Genomic DNA, 18,326 nt, shown 5'->3' with positions numbered 1-18,326 from the left:
TATGGACTGCCCATCGTAAAACATTCCTGGAGGATATCTATGCATAGCTCTATCCTGAAAATTCTTGATCAATAATTATCTTGCAAGACTGACATTGATTTTTCTGAGAAGTTGGCCGTTATGCGATTAAATAGTCGCTGTAGACCGTGTGAGACGGCGAATAGGGATCCTCGCTCATTATGTGCAACTGTTTCGGAAATTCAAGGCATTTCTAATCAATGTCGGTAGCTAAGTGATTTTCCACTATGTGCTATCTCTCACATCACTGTGAAAGTTTAGATGGAGTCGTGTGCAGTTGGTGATACGTGATTTTTATTGCTCTCACCACTGCAATGGCATTATAAAAGAACGCTTTATAGTTTCAGGAGTGCGAGAAGTTACTGTTGTAAAAATGTTTGTCATTTCTGCTAAACTCATTAGAGTACAAATACTGATTCGGCTGTAAAGATTTTGAGGGCCTTGTACAAATTAGCCTGAAGGTACTAACGTAGCACCTGCATTCACTTTCCATTTGCGGTATTTGGTGTATGTTGTGCATGTAATATCTTTGTGAAGTTTGAGGAGCATTCTCGCAGTGTATCGTTTTATGCGAGAAATTTTAAGGATTTGGGAAGGTTGGTCTGAAATGCATTTGATTGATAATGTAGTAAACAACTGAAGTTTTGGTGATTCGCCTCGCTTCAGGAAATATTTTAATGGGACACTAGATGTGGCATTGTTACTATGGTATTGTCATTGCTTATTTCCATCGTTGATTCTAGAATGACAACCATGGTGTTAAATTTTTAAGGAAATAAGAATTTTCTGTTTATTTACGAGGAACATCATGAATGTAGCATAAATCAGGTTTTATTTTACAGTACTGCAGCGGGGTGGGACGGGTCTCGATGGACAGCGTGGGAGGAGCGCCTGACGATGAAATGCCGGCGACCGACCTTGTGGATGAATGGGTTGTGAACAAGGGACATGTACCCGAATCGAGATTTCTATATCTCACGGTATGATATGAGAATCTTTTAGTATTAACCTACTGGAATCAATCGTTATCTAGACACATCAACTAGGTGGGATCTTTCTGTCTGTCATTATTACAGAAGATAATTGAAATTGCCCAAATTTTTGTCACCCACGAGAAATCCCATGCCATTTACCAGAAACAAAGCTACCTGACCGATCGCTTATTATGTTTTAATTCCTTCCAATGCCCGCACTGGATACACAGACTAAGTTTTATGGGAAAATTGGATGACTTTATTTTGGAACTGTTGATGTTTCACAATACTGTTGGAGTAAGAAAAGTAATCTAAGCATAGGCTAAGTTGTAATATGCACTTGTGTAGTGTATTCGTGTTACTGTTAACAACAAATTATTATAATCATCGGTATGCAGTATTTTTAATTAAAATACGTCATTTCAGTTTCACGTTGTAGTTCCATTTATCTCTGCTATTGTGTCTTTATCTTTAGTTACAGAGGGCAGTGGTTAATAAACACGTAGTGTTGTGATAAACTAAATAATTGTATGATAATTTTTGTGAAGAATTTTTTGTGTTGAGCAGTGATTGAACATTGTGTGTGTGTGTGTGTTTTGTTTTGTTTTGTTAAATCTCTTCTTTTTTTATATATATAATCCATGTATATCGTGCACAGTTAGATTGAAATTAGATTATTTTAACCTTAGGCCAGTGAAGATGGTGAGCTAATTGCATGACTTCTGTCAGAAAATGAATGACAGAACTGGTTGTACAGTCATTTACATGATATTATCATTGAACTGACAAATTACAGTTGTTTTATTTATACATGCCTTACTTTAAGTGTGGGGGAAGAGTCCAATAGTCATTTTTAAAAACAAATAATATGACATGGGATGCTGAAACGGAGTTAGCTTTTAATAGATCCAGATAGAGAGCCATTAGATTTACAGAAGCATTTGATTGTACCTTTCAGCTGCCACCTTTTAACCTTACCTGGCACTTGGACTATGCTACTGAGCAGTGTGTCTCCACTGCCTACATTCCATAAACTAATATAGACATGGGAAAAATATTGTCTGTGTTCCATCCTCTTTCTGTTTGCACACATAAGACGTGGGCATTTTCACAGGTATAAACGTTTCAATGTGGTATCTGATCTCTGTAGAAACGTGGTGCTAAATTTGTTACAAAATTATTGTTGGAGATGGGAGTTAAAGTTGATGAATACTGACTAATAAATAGGCCTGGAACCGGTATACTGTCCCGCCACTTACATACATATAGGCTTTCTTGTACCTCACCTTCATTTCCACACCTGTAAATCATCTGCATACACCACTGCTTTCATATTTTCATCACCTATGTACAGCACCACTCCTGTCATTATTTCATCCATCATGATGATGGAAAGTAGAGCGGGTAGTGCATTCTTTTGCTTCAGTCTGTTTTTTTTTTTTGTTCTAACCACTCCTTCTACACAACTCATTCTTCTTCGATACATATCCTTCGTTCTTCTCATAGGCAACCTTCCAACTACCCTCTCCCGAAGAGTTTCCCAGGTCTTGCTTCTTTCACACTACCGTACACCTTCTCAGTGTTCAGGAACAGTATTACTAAATCATTGTTATGTTCGCAATGTCTCTCTTGGAGTTACCTTACATTAAAAATGAGATCCACTGTTGACTTTCCTGGTCTGAACCCTTATTGTTCCTCTTTGTGGTCTGGTCGTACTATCTTCTGTTCACTCTTTCCCAGGATCTTCTCAAATACTGTGACAGCATGAAACATCAAACCAACTGCCCTATAATTTTAGTGTAGTTTCTTAAAAATTGACACTAAGATTCCATTTTTTGAACATAATGGTGTCCCTCTTTCTTTTTGTAATCATCTAGTGATCCAATAGAGACACTGCACTCCTGCAAAGCTAGCTGTTCTCACCATCTCCACACTTATTTCATCCAGCCCAGGTACTTTTCCTCCTTGCTTGATATTTATTGCTTCTCTACTTCTGGTAGCTTATTCCCATCTCAGCATCCTCCACATCCACAGATTCCTCATTTTTTCTTCTATATTTCAAGTGTGGTTTAGTAATTCTTCAAAACATTCCTTCTGCTTCTTGATTTCTTGTTCACTCTCAACTTTTTTTCGTATTGTGTTGATCATCCTGACACTTCACATAATGCTGCTTTTCTTTGCCTAAATCATTCCATAGAGGACCATCTTACTCTTTTCACTGTACTGTCGTCTTCCATCATTTTGTCCACTCTTCCATTCATTTCCTCTTCTCTCCTGCTATCACTCTTGTAGTCACCTGTTTCTTCTCAATGTATTCCTTCTTGCTTACTCCTTTCTCTCTTGAAACAGAGTACTTTGCTTATCTTTGAAAATTCCTTCCTTCCATCATTCGGGTCGACAGAAGCGTCCAACCCCACGCATTGGCTTTGACCCGTGACGTAAGGGTGTTGTCGTGTGTGACGTCATGATGGCGCGGAGTTTGGTTTGTGAGTGTGGCGTGTTTGTAGATGTCGACGTGTTGTGGTTTGTCGTGCTCTCTGGTGGTATGTTCAGGGTTTTCGTTTGTGTGGTGTAATGGGCTCAGTTTGCTTTTGCCCATTATCCAGAATTGTTAGTGTCGGCTGTGTTTGTAGTGGAATTCGTTTCAGTGAGTTAATGATTTTTTGTGAAGGTTAATTTGGTGTTGTTCGCTGTACATCGTGTGGTAATTTTAGTAAAATTAATCGGTTGTTGTTTTTGTTCAGGAATGGATATGACGGATAAAATTAAGTGCGCAGGTCAAGGGAAGTGTTCGATCCCAATGTGTGGCTGTGTATGTTGATATTGGTATTGGGAGATGTTTTTGAGCTATATATGTCAAGGGAAGTGTCTGATTCCAGATGATATTGTTTAGTGGTATTTGGGGAGTTTCGTGATGTCAGTTTTTTTCATCGTTTTGTGTGGTTTTGTATGGGGGTGGGTGTCTAAATTTAGTTATATTTAGTTTGCCCCCACCCAAAAACACCCCATTTCCCTCACTTGTCCCGTTAGTGTCATTAGGCTTTTTGTGGAAAGTGTGTGTGTTTGTTTTTCGATGTATTTTCGTCCTCAAAAAGTCTACGTACTGACTTATTATGCGCCATATTGGAATCGTGGTTTATGGTCGTTTTCGCCATATTTGTGACGTCATGGGTAAAAGCAGATGGGTGGGATCAGACGCTTCCTTATTTCCCATCATTCCACCAGGTTGTTTCTTCAAGGGCTCCATAAGGTAGGGTAAAATTTTGGATTGTATAAATCATTTAAAAATAAATATATGAAATTAGTTGAATGTAAATTATTTAAATTTTCTTGGTAGTATAAATTTCGGGTCGACAGAAGCGTCCGATCCCACGCGTCGGCTTTGACCCGTGACGTAAGGGTGTTGTCGTGTGTGTTGTCGTGTGTGTTGTCGTGTGTGACGTCATGACGGCGTGGAGTTTGGTTTGAGTGAGGCTGTCTCCAGTTCTGTTTTATCTTATTTTATTTACTTTTCTGATCTGTTCGTTCTATCTCGTGAGATTTTATTTTATTTTTTTTAATTTAAAAACACTTATTACTTATTTTAATTATCTGTTTCCTCCAATTTCTGTTTTAGTTTATTATATTTATCTTTCTGATCTGTTCGTTCTATCCCATGGGATTTTTTTTTTTTTTTTTAAAAAAAAGACAAAAAACACTGATCAGCTACTGAAGCATCTTTATCTTCTATGGGTTGCAGGGGTTACGACCCCTGGGGATGTGGGTGGGTATTCATGCATGGCTGTCTTCACTTACACGTTGTAGCTACGCAAGGCGTCTAAATTTGTTTATATTTAGTTTGTCCCCCACCCAAAGCACCCCATTTCCCGCGCTTGTCCCATTAGTGTCATTAGGCTTCTTGCGGAAAGTGTGTGTGTTTGTTTTTGTTTCCGCCATATTTGTGACATCATGGGTCAAAGCAGACGGGCGGGATCGGACGCTTCCATATTTCCTAAATTTATTTAAAACAAGGCAGCTACTAGTTGCCATAAAGCTGCTTTTACAAACATTTCTAAATTGTATTTCTAGACATATTTCATAATAGTTATTAGCTGGATAGAAGCTGTGTAGGATTAAATTTTATTTATAAGTTGTGAACATTTAAAAGATTAACCAAACAATCTTGGTAACGCAATTTCTCTTGGAACATAGCAATCACTAATTCATTCTTCATTCAATATATCTCTAAATCAGTACAAAAAGCGTATTGCCAAACTTGGGTTCTTAACAAAGTTAATAATTTGCTTGCGAGGTGTGGTCTTTCTTACGGCGGGGCACAAAAATTTTCAAAGTCATTCTGCAAGGACAGTTCTAGCGGATTACTTCTATACTCCCCCCCTCCCTCCCCCCACCCCCCATCTTCCTTATATCGCCAACCCTATAATGTTTTAATTTTTGGTTACCTTATCCATTTCTTTGTTCATTTTTGACATGTGTTATTGACACTTGCTGTGTTCTCCTAGACTGCACCTTGCGGATTACGTACCTGTTTTCTTCAGTATAGTACAAAATGTGTTTGCATGAACATGTCACTTTTAACGATCCTAAGCTTGATGAAATAGTTAATTGATGGGTGGATGAAGATGTAAATGATATTGATCAAGAAATAGATGAAACAGATGATTTCACAATAGCCAGTGATCACAATGCTGCTAGTGAAAGTGATTCAGAGGAAAAATGTGACAGTTGTGATGGGGACTTTGCTGTTCCTACAATAAAGTAGGTAGTGTGTTATTTAAAATCAGATGGGTTCCAAGTGTTAGTAAAGAAAAATGTAAATCCCAGGATTGAATGTCAATTTTGCAGACTTTTCATTTGTACCTATCAAGTGCAATTCTTATGTGCCAGTTTAAAACCTGGAATTTAGTTTTATGTGAGCATTTACTAGAATGTTTCAGAATGTGAAATTCAGTTATCTAATATATCGTTTACTTGTACTACATAGAAAAATGCACAACAATATGTGATTTTGAGTGATAAAAAGTAAAATGTTGCAAGTGTTACTTAGTGTAATAAAACCAACAAGGAGTATTTAAATAACACTTAAGTAATTGTAAAAAATAATATAACTTAAATTAAAAATTTCAAATATCTGTGCTGTAATTCTTGGGATAAACATAGGGGTCCCAGAGACATTGTAGAATACATTATAGAAACGTCACCTTATGGGTGAAAGGTTAATACATTCTTTCAAGTTAAACTTAATTTCTACTTTCAAAACTATTATGAGTAGAAGTGTGCTTGCTGTCATAGGATAGTGAGTAAGGAGATTTGTTGCTAATCTCCCAGGAAATATTTTCCCTGGGGAGGGGGGAATCTAGTTGGGAGAACGTTGGGAAAATACAGGATGAGGCAGGTAAAAGTGTCCTGGAGAATAGAATTTGGGGTGGGGAAACAAAGGAAAGCAAATACAGTACTAACCTGACTAGCAGATGTTGAAAGCGACCACTATACATCTCTTGGCAATTTTGGGCCTTGGTCGGCAAGTTGTTGGAGTCGGGTTGAAGTTGGACAGCTGGAATTACTGCAGTCTCATCTGAAATGTTCTCCAGCAGTTCTTGAAAACTATAGTGTTGTGATACATGTTAGACTTGAGGGCTCTCCCCACAAAACACTTGCATACTGACAGATCAGGTGATCTGGGTGGCCAGCTAGGGCCGCGACCAGACTGACCTCTGTTAACAACTCTGTCTGGCGTTCATATTGTTTAAATGTGCTCCAAGGTTCAGCCGGCTGTGTGGACAGTTGCCCATCCTGTAGGGGTGTGGTTATATGTGTACATTCAGTCCAATTGTTTCCACTCTGTCCTGGCCACTTCTATTTGCCCCATCCTGTAGAAGAGGCTTTCTCCTGTAATTGCAGAGTATGCAGCAGGAACATTTTGGCTGAGGAGCAAGAAGGGAAAATCTGTGCCCTTCAGACAGTTGCAGGAAGGAATTGATCAGGATTAATCGATACAGGGGAGGAGGGTGGTGGGGAATTGCAATTGGTAGCGAGACAGGAAGAAAGAATGAGATCTTTTTATTACTAACACTAAAAACAGATATCTACCACTGCCAGAGTTAAGTGGTAAAGAGCGTCAGGTAGGACTAGGAGTAGGAAAAGTGCACCACACTTCAACTGGGATCAGGAAGCCTAGAAATGTACAAAGTGTTTAGAAGAAGAAAGTGTTACAACTAGGCAGTAACCATGGGTGAGGTATAGACCTTCAGTTACAGGAAAGTGTAGGGACCACAGGCATTTTTAATGCAAATGCAGGTGTAAGCTAAGTGATAAAGGACTTTGGGTCTCTATGTAAGGATCTTTCAAAATATGACCATGTAGTGATAGTTGTTGAGGTGGTAAACAGTTCAGGCAGGAATGGGCCATCTGACATAAATGGTGACCTGGACAAGGTAGCTTCCCTGTCTGGTAGTGTCAATGCATACCATGTTGAGCTGTTCCAATGGAAATGGAAATGTCGTGTGGCTAGGGCCTCCCGTCGGGTAGACCGTTCGCCTGGTGCAGGTCTTTCGATTTGACGCCACTTCGGCGACCTGCGCGTCGATGGGGATGAAATGATGATGATTAGGACAACACAACACCCAGTCCCTGAGCGGAGAAAATTTCCGACCCAGCCGGGAATCGAACCCAGGCCCTTAGGATTGACAGTCTGTCACGCTGACCACTCAGCTACCGGGGCAGACCAGAGCTGTTCCAATGTGATGTTCAGCCAGGTTTTAATGGAACTGTGAGGTGGATTATTGGAGGCTTAGAGATGGCAGTGATTGCAGCTGACTTTTTGAATGTTGCTCTGGTACTAGTTGTGACTTTTTTTCTATGATGTTTCAACAAAGTTGGGATGAAATGTATAGAGAAGCCAATATAAATGCAAAATTCTGTAAATTCTCAGCATTATTATAATTGAACTTTGAAAAAACATTTCCAAAAGTATCTGGATCAGTATTAGTGACTCACAAACAAAAAAGGATACCAGTGGTATTAGGAAGTCCTCCTGAACCCTAAAGTACGTCAGTTCGATGAAAAAGTAACAATGAACCAGAGTTTTGAAATTTCTGCCATATGTACAAAAATATTTGTAGGAAGGTGATAATTGCTGCAAAAAACTCATTTAATGAGGAAAAACATACAATGCAGTGAACAGCAGGAAAACAGCCTGGGATGTCATTAAAAAAGGAACGAAGGAGAGAGAAACAAGTTGGTTGGTTGATTAGTTAGATTCATATTCCATGGATCATTTTGCACGAAAAATCATAATGACGTGGGAAGAGTCATTTTACATTCACATCAGAAATTAATTTGTAAATAAGACTAAATGCTGACATTTATAAAGATTTTTTAAACGATCTAATAAGGGAGAGGATAAAATAATAAATGATTGACACTCGTTAGCAAACTATGTGAATTAATGTTTTTCAGATATTGCAGAGAAATAAAAAAGGAAGAAAAACCTGTAAATAATTATGTGCTAAGTAGAATGATTTTATTACCAACCACAGTGTGTGAAGTCACTAAACCGGACAGAACCTAAAACAAAATCAATAAGCTTAAGTGAAGTACCAATGTGCGTGCTAAAACAAAACATGCAGGGCACACAAGCTCCCTTAACTGTGGGATTATTTATTTAGCGCAGCAAAGTGAGGTGGAAAAAATTGTTTAGGGATAAAATAAAACTTTATATTTTATTGAACACATGAATACATTTTACGTATAGGCTACACACATGATCTCGTTACCAATCAACAACCATGGAACATCATTTCACAGAGGTGTAATGCACTCAGCACATAATGTCCTAAGCACATTATAAGCATTGCAAAAATACTTTGTTCACATTTCTCCAACATCCCCCCCTTTGAACAAATATATTTCAGATACTGACCGTAATGTTTCACCAACTTATGAAACTTGTCTTTATGGAGAGGCTTTGGTAGAAGATGTGATAAAATTTCTTCTGTGTATAGATATTGATGGTTATATTTCCCTGCTCCAGATGATTTCTGTAGAAGTGATCCTTTATATCAATATTTTTGGATCTTATGCTGATGAAATTATTGCTGGCAAGCTTAATAGCTCCCATATTATCACAGTTGGTTTTATTTTTGTAAGAGATTCTATTTCATCCATCAGTGTTCTGATTCACAGAGCTTCTTGGACAGTGGAGAATAAGGCCATATATTCAGCTTCTACGGTGCTCAAACAACTGTCCTCTGTCTCTTATGTGACCAGGATAGCAATCCTCTCTCAGTGGTGGCCTGTCTACTTTCCAGCTCACTTCCCCAGCCTATTTGACCATACCCTTCTAAATTTAAATTTACATTTTAAAAATATTTCAGCTTCAAATATCTGAATATTCTATTGATTGCCATCCAATGTTTTTCTTTTGGATCATTGCAAAACTTGCTTGCAGCATTTGTGGCAAATATGTTGCCTGGTTTGGAAGTTTGTGATAAGTGCAGTGGACTTCCAATAGCTTCCAAATAGGATACACTTTCCTTATATTTCTTATCATCATCATTTATTATCAGTTTTGCACTTTCTTCTATTGGGTTAGGAATAGTCTTAAACAGTCTTCCATACCAAACTTTTCTAAGATTTTTCTTGTGTACTGAGATTGATCAATCCATAGTTCTTCTCTGTTGGTACTTCGTAGAATCTTCATAGCTAAGTATTGACTAACTCTTCACCTAAGTCATGCATGTTAAATTCTGACTGTAACTGTTTTTTTTTAAGTTAGTTTTATTTTCACTGTTGGTCAAAAAAAAAAAAAATTAAAGATCTATACCCATATGGACTTGATTGTAATTTAACCCTTGCTTCTTTTATAATATGTACTTGGATCTGGTTTTGACTATGGCAAGCTCAGTTCTATCAAAGTTTTATATAAGCATTTATTCCAGCAGTGGCCACTTTGCTTTAATTCATTCATGCCTTCCTTCAAATGCCAAACTTTCCTTTTTCTCTGGATGAGGTTTGTTAACTTCATCAGGTAGGGTCACATAAATTTCCCCTTCCAGCTTTCCATTCAGATAGGCTGTTTTCACATCCATTTGATTAATCAATAGGCCTTTCCTTACTGCAAGAGCTAAAAGGTACCTTAATGGGGAATATTTCACCACTGATGAGAAAGTCTGATGATAATCTATTCCTTGTTTCTGACAATATCCTTTAACTACCAATCTGGCCTTGAATTTTGGCATTGCACTCTCAGGGTTTTTAATATAGTATACCCATCTTGTTCTTAGTGGCTTTTTATTTTCAGGCATGTCGACCCACCCATATGTATCATTATTAAAAAATGATTGTAATTATTTTTCCATTGCCTCTCTCCAACTTTGAGCATTGGTTATTGCCAAGGCTTCATCGCCTGTGGTGGGTTAACTGTTGAAGGTTTGGGCAACATACGTTTCATACTCTGGGTATCTTTGTGATTCTATTATATGCGTAGGACACCTTGAATTGTCTTCCTCTGTTGAATCTTCTTCCTCAATTCCTCTCTCAGGTAGCATATCAGTTTGCTCTACATCCTTATCTTCCTCTGTTTGTTTCCATCTCTTCTTCAGAATTATCACACCTTATGTGAATTACTGTATTATTTTCTCTGTTTTCCTTTATTTTATCTTTAGAGTCCTCCAAAAATACTACATCTCCACTGCTTATTAGCATCTTATTCACAGGATTACAAAATCTGTATCCTTTTGAATCCTCACAATATCCAGCAGCAATATATTTCTGCTATTTTGCATCCCATTTACATCTTAATTGTTTTGAAATCTGAGCCATTGCTCCACATCCAAAGACTTTTAAGTACCTTAGGTCTGGTTTCTTCCCAGTCCATACTTTGAAGGTGTCTTGTTTCTCACAGCTTTGCTAGGTGATCTGTTAATTAAACGCACCACTGTTGACATTGCCCAAAGGCACTTAGGTAGCTCAGCATCACTTAGCATACTTCTTGCCTCCTCTACAATGGTTCTGTTGGCATGTTCTGTAACTCCATTCTGAGAGACTATAGTGAATGGTAGTCTGATGCCTGCTGACACCCATTTTATACTTTTCCTTAAACTGTCTGTTTACGTATTCTAATCCATTGTCTGATCTAATAATTTTAATTTTCCTCCTCATCTGTCTTTTGACAATTTTGCAGCAAACATTAAATACATCATGCACTTCATCCTTGGTGCTTATAACGTAAACACGACTGTACCTAGAAAAGTCTTCTATGAATGTCAGGAAATAGTAGCTACCTCGTAAGGATTTATTCTCCATAGGACCACAGAGATCTGTATGAATGAGTTCCATAAGACTTCCATAAATCTGCGTTGACTTGAGTTGTAAGGCAGTCTGGCCTGCTTCTCTTGAAAACACACCTCACATTATAAATTATTATTTCCATAATTTTCCACCCCAGTTGCCATATTATTCAATAAGGCTATACTTTGTCTATTCAAATGTCCAAGTTTCCTATGCCACAAGAAACGTTTTGCAGCATAAACGGGGCGATTTCCAGTTCCAGTTCCAGCAGTATCTTGAACTGTGTTATATTTGTAAATATGTTTTACATTAGTTACAGTAGCAACAATATCACCACAAGAGTCGATTATTTTGGTTTCCTGTATATCAAAGATAACCTTGTTACCCTTCTTTACTATTTCGCTTACTGACAGCAAATTGGTTGCAATATTCTTCACATAACATCATGAACAGTTACAGTTTGTTTTTCCCATTCACAAGCAAATTAAGACCAACTTTTCCTCTGAGTTCACACTTTAACTTAGACTCATCAACTGTGGAAATTCCAATGTCAGTCCTTGAGTGAACATCATACAAAACTGATGGGCCTTTAATAATATGCACAGATACTCCTGAATCTGGAAACTACTCTGCATGATTGTCACTTGCTTCACTAAAAGAATAAAAAGCAGAAAGTACCTTATCTTCATGGGCAGTTTTTCTCTCAGGACTACTATAATCAACATGGTTCTTTTCATTAATACTCAACCTTTCATTACAATGTGATGAGAAACATCCAATCTTCTGCCACTGAAACATTTTATTGGCTTCTTCTTCCTGTATTTAGAGCATAAAGCCGACACTGTTTCTATATTTGGATCGTAAGAGACTGGCTCATTTTTCATGTCCCATAGAATTTTTACGTTCATACTATCTCCTGTAATGGGTATTCCTGAACTTTCCGAACCCATATTCATAGGTGAATATTTCTCTAGTAGTCCAGCGAACAATTAAGTGCCAATCCATTCTTCTGCAATCTCGAAATCAATATTCCTGAGACAATTTGACATTGAAGTTATTTTATTCACATATTCGTCCACATTTTTGCGTTTGTTCAATCTTGTAGTTATCATCTCACAAAGTAATCATACTTTTCTGGTTAAACCTCCATCTTCAAATGCATTTTTCAGTGTGTCCCATACCTCCTTTGCTGATGTAGCCTTCTATATGTGAAGATAATTTACTAGATCAATCAAAAAACAAATAAATGACTCATTCACGTCAGGGAAATTACCAGAGCACTTAAAACAGGCAAGAGTGGTGTCTCTGCTGAAGAAAAGTATGCTGCAGACATAGAAAACTACTAGTCTATTTCCCTGCTATCACCATTATCAAAAATCGTAGAATCAACGAAAGGCAGATTAGTGAATTACTTGTAGGAAGTAACCTGCACAGTGAATCACAGTTTGGTTTCCAAAGTGGTAGAATTACAGAGTCAGACACGATAGAATTAACAAAAGTTACTTGGTGCTCTTGAAAACTATATGTATTACAGGCATATTTTTAGATCTTTCTAAGGCTTTTGATATTGTTGACCATAAGATTTTATTCAATTAAGATATAAGCATTGGGAATAAGAGATGTAGTTAATGACTGGTTCTGCTTGTGCCTAGGAGATAGGGTACAAAGACTGGAGGTAATACATACCTCAAATAAGTCTAAAATCTTTTTTCTGTGATAGTCACTGAGAGAAAACGAGAACTCTTTGCAGAAAAAGCAAGTATAAAACCCTAAAGGAGTCTACAATTAGCCAATATGCAAGTAAATGAGATTGAACATACGGAAAACAAATGCCATGAATTTAAGTTTGAAGAAGAGGGAAAGTGACAAATTACATGTGGATGGCTGCTTTATAGACTACGTAACAAACACAAAATTTGTAGGAAATTGATATTGATTCCCAGTTGCAATGGTGTGAGCACACAAAAGACACTTGAAAACAGCATGTCATCAACATTTTATGCCATTTGAGTCCTGTGATCAGTATGTACAGCCAGTGTCTTTTAGTTACGTTCTGTTCATATGGAATTTCATTTCTTAGCTATGGAATTCTTTTCTGAGGAACAGATGTACAAAATATGAACACAGTTGTCAAACTTCATAAAAGGACCATAATAATAAACCAAAGCTTATTATAAAGATCTGTTCAAAACACTAGGGATGTTAACAACACCATGTGAGTACATTTACCAATCAGTTGTGCACATTGAAAATAACATTGGCAATTATTGCATAAACAGTTTTGTCCATGACCATGAAACAGGATGTAGACTGAACTTACATTTTTCAAGAAAGAATAAACATAAAACTCAAAATAACATTTTCTACTGAGGAATGAAGCTGTACATTAAATTGCCCAAGCAGATTAAAGAGAGTACTAAAACAAACTTTTTTAAAAAAATGCAGGTTTACTTTCATTAAACAGAGTAGGGGTTTTGATTAATAATAATGATAAAAATCATATAATTTCATATAACACCTTCACACTGTGTTTCTTCCCGCCACCCACTTTTTTTAAATTCACTCCCAAAGCTGTGCAGTGTGCAATACTAAAATGTTATCCTCTTTCTGAGCTAAACATCTTACTCATTAAGAGGGATGCTGACTCAGTTTTTCAGGATACCAAATGGGAAGTTGTGGCACTGAAAATGGAAGTGAGGATAAACTGAATAAGGTAATGATATTTTAAACAGACTGGTCTTATATTTGTGAGGGTGGAGGCTCCATTCTTCATCAGGCTGCCCTCATTTAGGTTCTCCATGGCTTACAAAAATTACATTAGGCAAATGTTGAGATGGTTTCTACTACAAGGCGACAAGTCCCATCTTTGACAAACTAGAGCAGAGCTGTAAATATGTAAATTCCTGTGTATATGAATTACATTATTTTTGTTGTTATTAAATTTTAATACCAAGACATATTCAATGTCCTTGTAAAAGTGGACTACGGATAACAACAACAACAACTACTACTACTACTACTACTACTACTACTACTACAACTACAGTAGTACTGCTACTATTACCTTGACATCTGCCACTGTTCTCTTTGAGTCCTGGTCATATATTATGTTGTTTACCACAGATTTTCTGGGCAAATCATGGCTGTGCTTGATCGCTTTAAAACTTTGTTTCTTCTTAAACCAGGTTTTCCTGAGTGCTAATCCATTACTTTTACAAAAGTAAATAATTTCTCCTCCCCCACCCTGCCACTCACAATACGTCCTCATACCCTTTCCTTTCCTTTTGAGATGATGATGTTCTGAAAGGCATGATAGTATCGATTGGCTTTTATCTCATTCTATTCAGAATATATTTTGTGGTGTGGGTGTCTGGGTTTCCAGTACTAAGTATGTTCTCAAAGATGATGATCTTTTTTTTCCACAATAGAATATATAGACTGCTATTTATCATCCAGGTGATATGCATGTTTTTGGTTTTAGATTCATTAATAGAAGTAATCTTGGTTATCTTTCAGGTTAATCCCATTGGCTCTTCTTCTGCTGGCATAGCAACATCATCATCAGACATACACATTGATGTTGACTTTACATCCATGGATTTATGCATTTGAAGCTCAAAAATAGTTGCTTTGAATGTTAAACTTAAAAGCACTGTGGAAAAGACACCCTCTCTGCTTATCCTCCCTTAGTCCAGTGCACTATTACCATTTTCCTGGAACCAGCAGGTTTTCATTGAGTGTGACATATTGAGCAGATACTCAGTCACAGCATGTCGATTAACATTTTCTAGACTATTAAAGGTCCACATGAAGCCCATACAGAATGTGGGGGCTCCCATTACATTAATATGCTATTATGTACGCCTACCTCTGTACAAATATCTGGTCTATTAGACATGGTACCATGTCTATACTGTCTCAATACCTCTTCTGAGTACAGACTTAGCCTATTACACAAAACGTCAGACCTAATTTTTCGTATGACATTCAGCAGGGTAATCCGTGGAGTGCCACGTTGTATTGTAGCCCTTCTCATATATAAGCGGAATAACTCTTTCTAGAAATTTTCCTAGCCTCTTAGTAAACCAATAACTTTTCCATTCTTCAGGAACTGTGTTGCAGTCCCATCACTTCCATGTGATTTGTGGTTTTTGAGATACTGGATAAGCTTTTATACTTCCTGGAATGTAGTCTCCTCACTCTGTGGTTCTGCTGCATAATAAGGCAGTGTTTCATCCTCCTTGGGGTCACTTTGAGGATTTCCTGGAAGTATCCTTGCCAATGGTTCATTGTCTATTTACCAGCAGACAGATTCCTTGCCTATCGTTACACACTGTAACCTTTGGTCTTCTTTCTTGGGTTCCTTATTTACATTTTATAAAACTTCCTAATTTCATCCCTGGGACAGTGCTTTGTTATCTCCTCTCTCCTTTTTTCACCCATCTCCTTTTTTTCCTTCTGCATCTTCTTGCTGCTTTAGCTTTTTTTTTCCTTTGTAGAGAAGGTCTGGCTAGCTGTTGTTTAACGCTCGGAGACATCTTTACCTAGACTGCTTCTTCTGCTCTACTGCTTGCCTACACTACTCAACATACTATTTGTCCTTTCATGGATTTCTAATTTCGTCTATTGTTTCATGGATGGTAGTAAAATAACTCTCTTGATAACGTATAATATTATCAATATTGATATAATTCATGATCAAATGTTTGTGAATTCCTAAGGGACTAAACTACCGAGGTCATCAGTCCCCAGACACTCACACTACTTAAACTAATTTATTCTAAGAACAACACACACGCCCATGCCCAAGGGAGGACTCGAACTTCCGGTGGGGTAATTCTTGTCTATGCAGTTTTTTTGTCCTTGGTCTCCTTCCTGACTTAGGGTTATGTACCCTCTGACAATTATTGCTTCTCTCTTAATAACGAAAGGTTTCTTTGCCAGATGACATTTGAAAAGCCTTTTTTTCCCCAATTACTACATCATAATCCCTCAGAATTATCATGAATTTGTAGTTGGGTTTTCTTTTCGAGATTGTTTGCAAATGATCATGATCATCTGACTCTTTCATAGGGGCACGTAAATTTATGAAGGCAACATTATTAAATTCTCCTATGACACTGAGTGTGCAAAGTCTAAGAAGAAAGATTGTATTTAATGTCGTGTCAACATTGAAGTCATTAGAGACGGAGCACAAGCTCTGATTGCATCAAGGATGGGGAAGAAAATAGTCTGTGTCCTTTCAAAGGAACCACCTTGGCATTTGGCTGGAGCGATTTAGGGAAATCACGGAAAACTTAAATGTGGATGGCTGAACATGGGTTCAAACCCCCCTCCCAATGCAAGTCCCATGTACTAACCACTGCACCACCTCACTTGATTTGTGTAGTCTCTCATTACGCAGGACAGACCTGCGGTTACTCTGACACTGGGGAGTAGAATAGCAGAACTTTTTTGTTTATGTGTATCTCTTATCCTTCTATCTATTCTCTTGCGCTGTAACAGTTGTCATTCCATATTTCTAACTCCCCCCACCCCTCCACGGGAGCTCACCATGATTTGGTGAGTCTGTGCGTGGCTACCACGGGCCCTCAGCCTTTGCAGCACCTCTTCCCTTTCCGTGCTAGATGTCCCATCCTCCTGCTGTTCTTTTTCCCCTCCCTTGGGGAAAGTGTTTTGGGAATGCATTCTGGAGTTTCGGTAGCCTGGAATTGGAATAGTCCCTCATGGTTTTTTTTCCTTTTTCCTTCTTTCTTCGTTCTCCATCTCCTCCCCTTCCTCAGGTTCAGCATTTGAGGTCTCTCTTCGTTTCTTCTTCCTCCCTGTGTGCTCCTGAACGCTGGCTCATGCATATGATGCGAAACAAATGACTGGGTAATGCGTAATTCTCAGCCCTGGATTGGCATGTAGAGTTTACACGTACCCCCTGGTACAAGCCAGTCCAATGGAGGGGTGATTACGTGAGCTGCTACCTTTGCAGTTGCCTGTTAGTCCCTCTGTCTAGTGTTCGGGTGGTGTGACCTAAGGCGGGTGAGCCCCCCTCTGAGGGGGCCCCCAGCCAGAAGGAGCATGCCATCAGACACACTGGCAATTGGGGAGTTTCCACAATGAGCCATCCATCATCTCAATCTATGTCTACTAAAAGTAAACAGAATGCGGCTAAAGATTCAGTGACTTGCCCAGCTGCACCTCGGTTCCTCGCGGTCTCACGTACCGAAGGAGGTCAGTTTTTTGCTACAGTTAATCCATTTATTATTCGGAAAGGTCTTGATGCAGTTTCAATCCCTGTGAAATCTTGCTCTCGCTTATGTAATGGGACTTTACTTGTGGAGAACACTTGTGATTTTCAAGCTCAACAGCTGTTTACTGCTTAGCTCCTCCATTGCTATCCTGTTTTTGTCGAGGGCCATTACACCCTGAATTCTTTGCTGGATGTTGTTTACACTCAGTTGCTTGATGTTCTGACTGGGGGGGGGGGGGGGGGGGGGGAGATCTAGCGTTATTTATCCGATCCGGGCATCAGTGCAGTCCATTGGGTAATGGAAAAGGTTGATGCATACTTAGTGCCAACACACACTCTTTTTCTCACATTTGACCGAATAGTGCTTCCTAATCAAAGATTAAGGCAGGCTATGATAGAGTGACCAGATTTTCCGTTTGAAAAAATGGGACATTTGCGAAAAATTGGGATAAAAAATGAGACAAAACATGACACTAGACAAAAACAAAATATTCTGCTTATATGCCTGCATCACTTTAATAAAATAAATAAAAACTAAAGTTTATAAATATAAAAAGGCACAAATTTTAACAAGACACTTCAAACGTGTGTAATGGCGCTGAATCATACGATAATTCATTGTTCTTCCAAGAACTGATTATAATTCAAAATATTGAGAAATTGATACAATGATTTGTGACAGATATGTAGACTGTTTACTACTGTATGAGGAACACTGCTACTAACATAGTACTTACAATCGGAAGAGATAATAACTTTCAAAAACTTTGAATTGGTTAACGGAAGGTGTAGAACACCTTGCA

The 18,326-nt window shown here is 38.1% G+C and overlaps 1 protein-coding gene across 3 annotated transcripts in view; it reads left to right on the top strand.

The window, feature by feature from the left end:
* The first annotated feature begins 554 nt into the window (after nucleotides 1–554).
* The window catches only part of LOC126416290 (zinc finger protein 836-like), a 208,782-nt gene continuing 191,010 nt past the window's right edge, over nucleotides 555–18,326 (top strand). For 2 of the 3 annotated variants that reach the window (XM_050083942.1, XM_050083940.1), the window contains exons 1-2: nucleotides 590–726; nucleotides 861–998. In XM_050083942.1, coding sequence (XP_049939899.1) covers nucleotides 724–726; nucleotides 861–998 — 141 coding nt within the window. In that variant the 5' untranslated portion in view covers nucleotides 590–723. Of the gene's footprint in view, nucleotides 727–860; nucleotides 999–18,326 lie in introns of all 3 variants that reach the window. The other variant, XM_050083941.1, reaches the window with a different exon arrangement.

This window comes from Schistocerca serialis, chromosome 8 (genome assembly GCF_023864345.2).
Source record: "Schistocerca serialis cubense isolate TAMUIC-IGC-003099 chromosome 8, iqSchSeri2.2, whole genome shotgun sequence".
In the NCBI taxonomy this organism is placed as follows: Eukaryota; Metazoa; Arthropoda; class Insecta; order Orthoptera; family Acrididae; genus Schistocerca; species Schistocerca serialis.
Note: the sequence above shows the minus strand (reverse complement) of the source record. Positions and strands in the feature narration are given on the sequence as shown.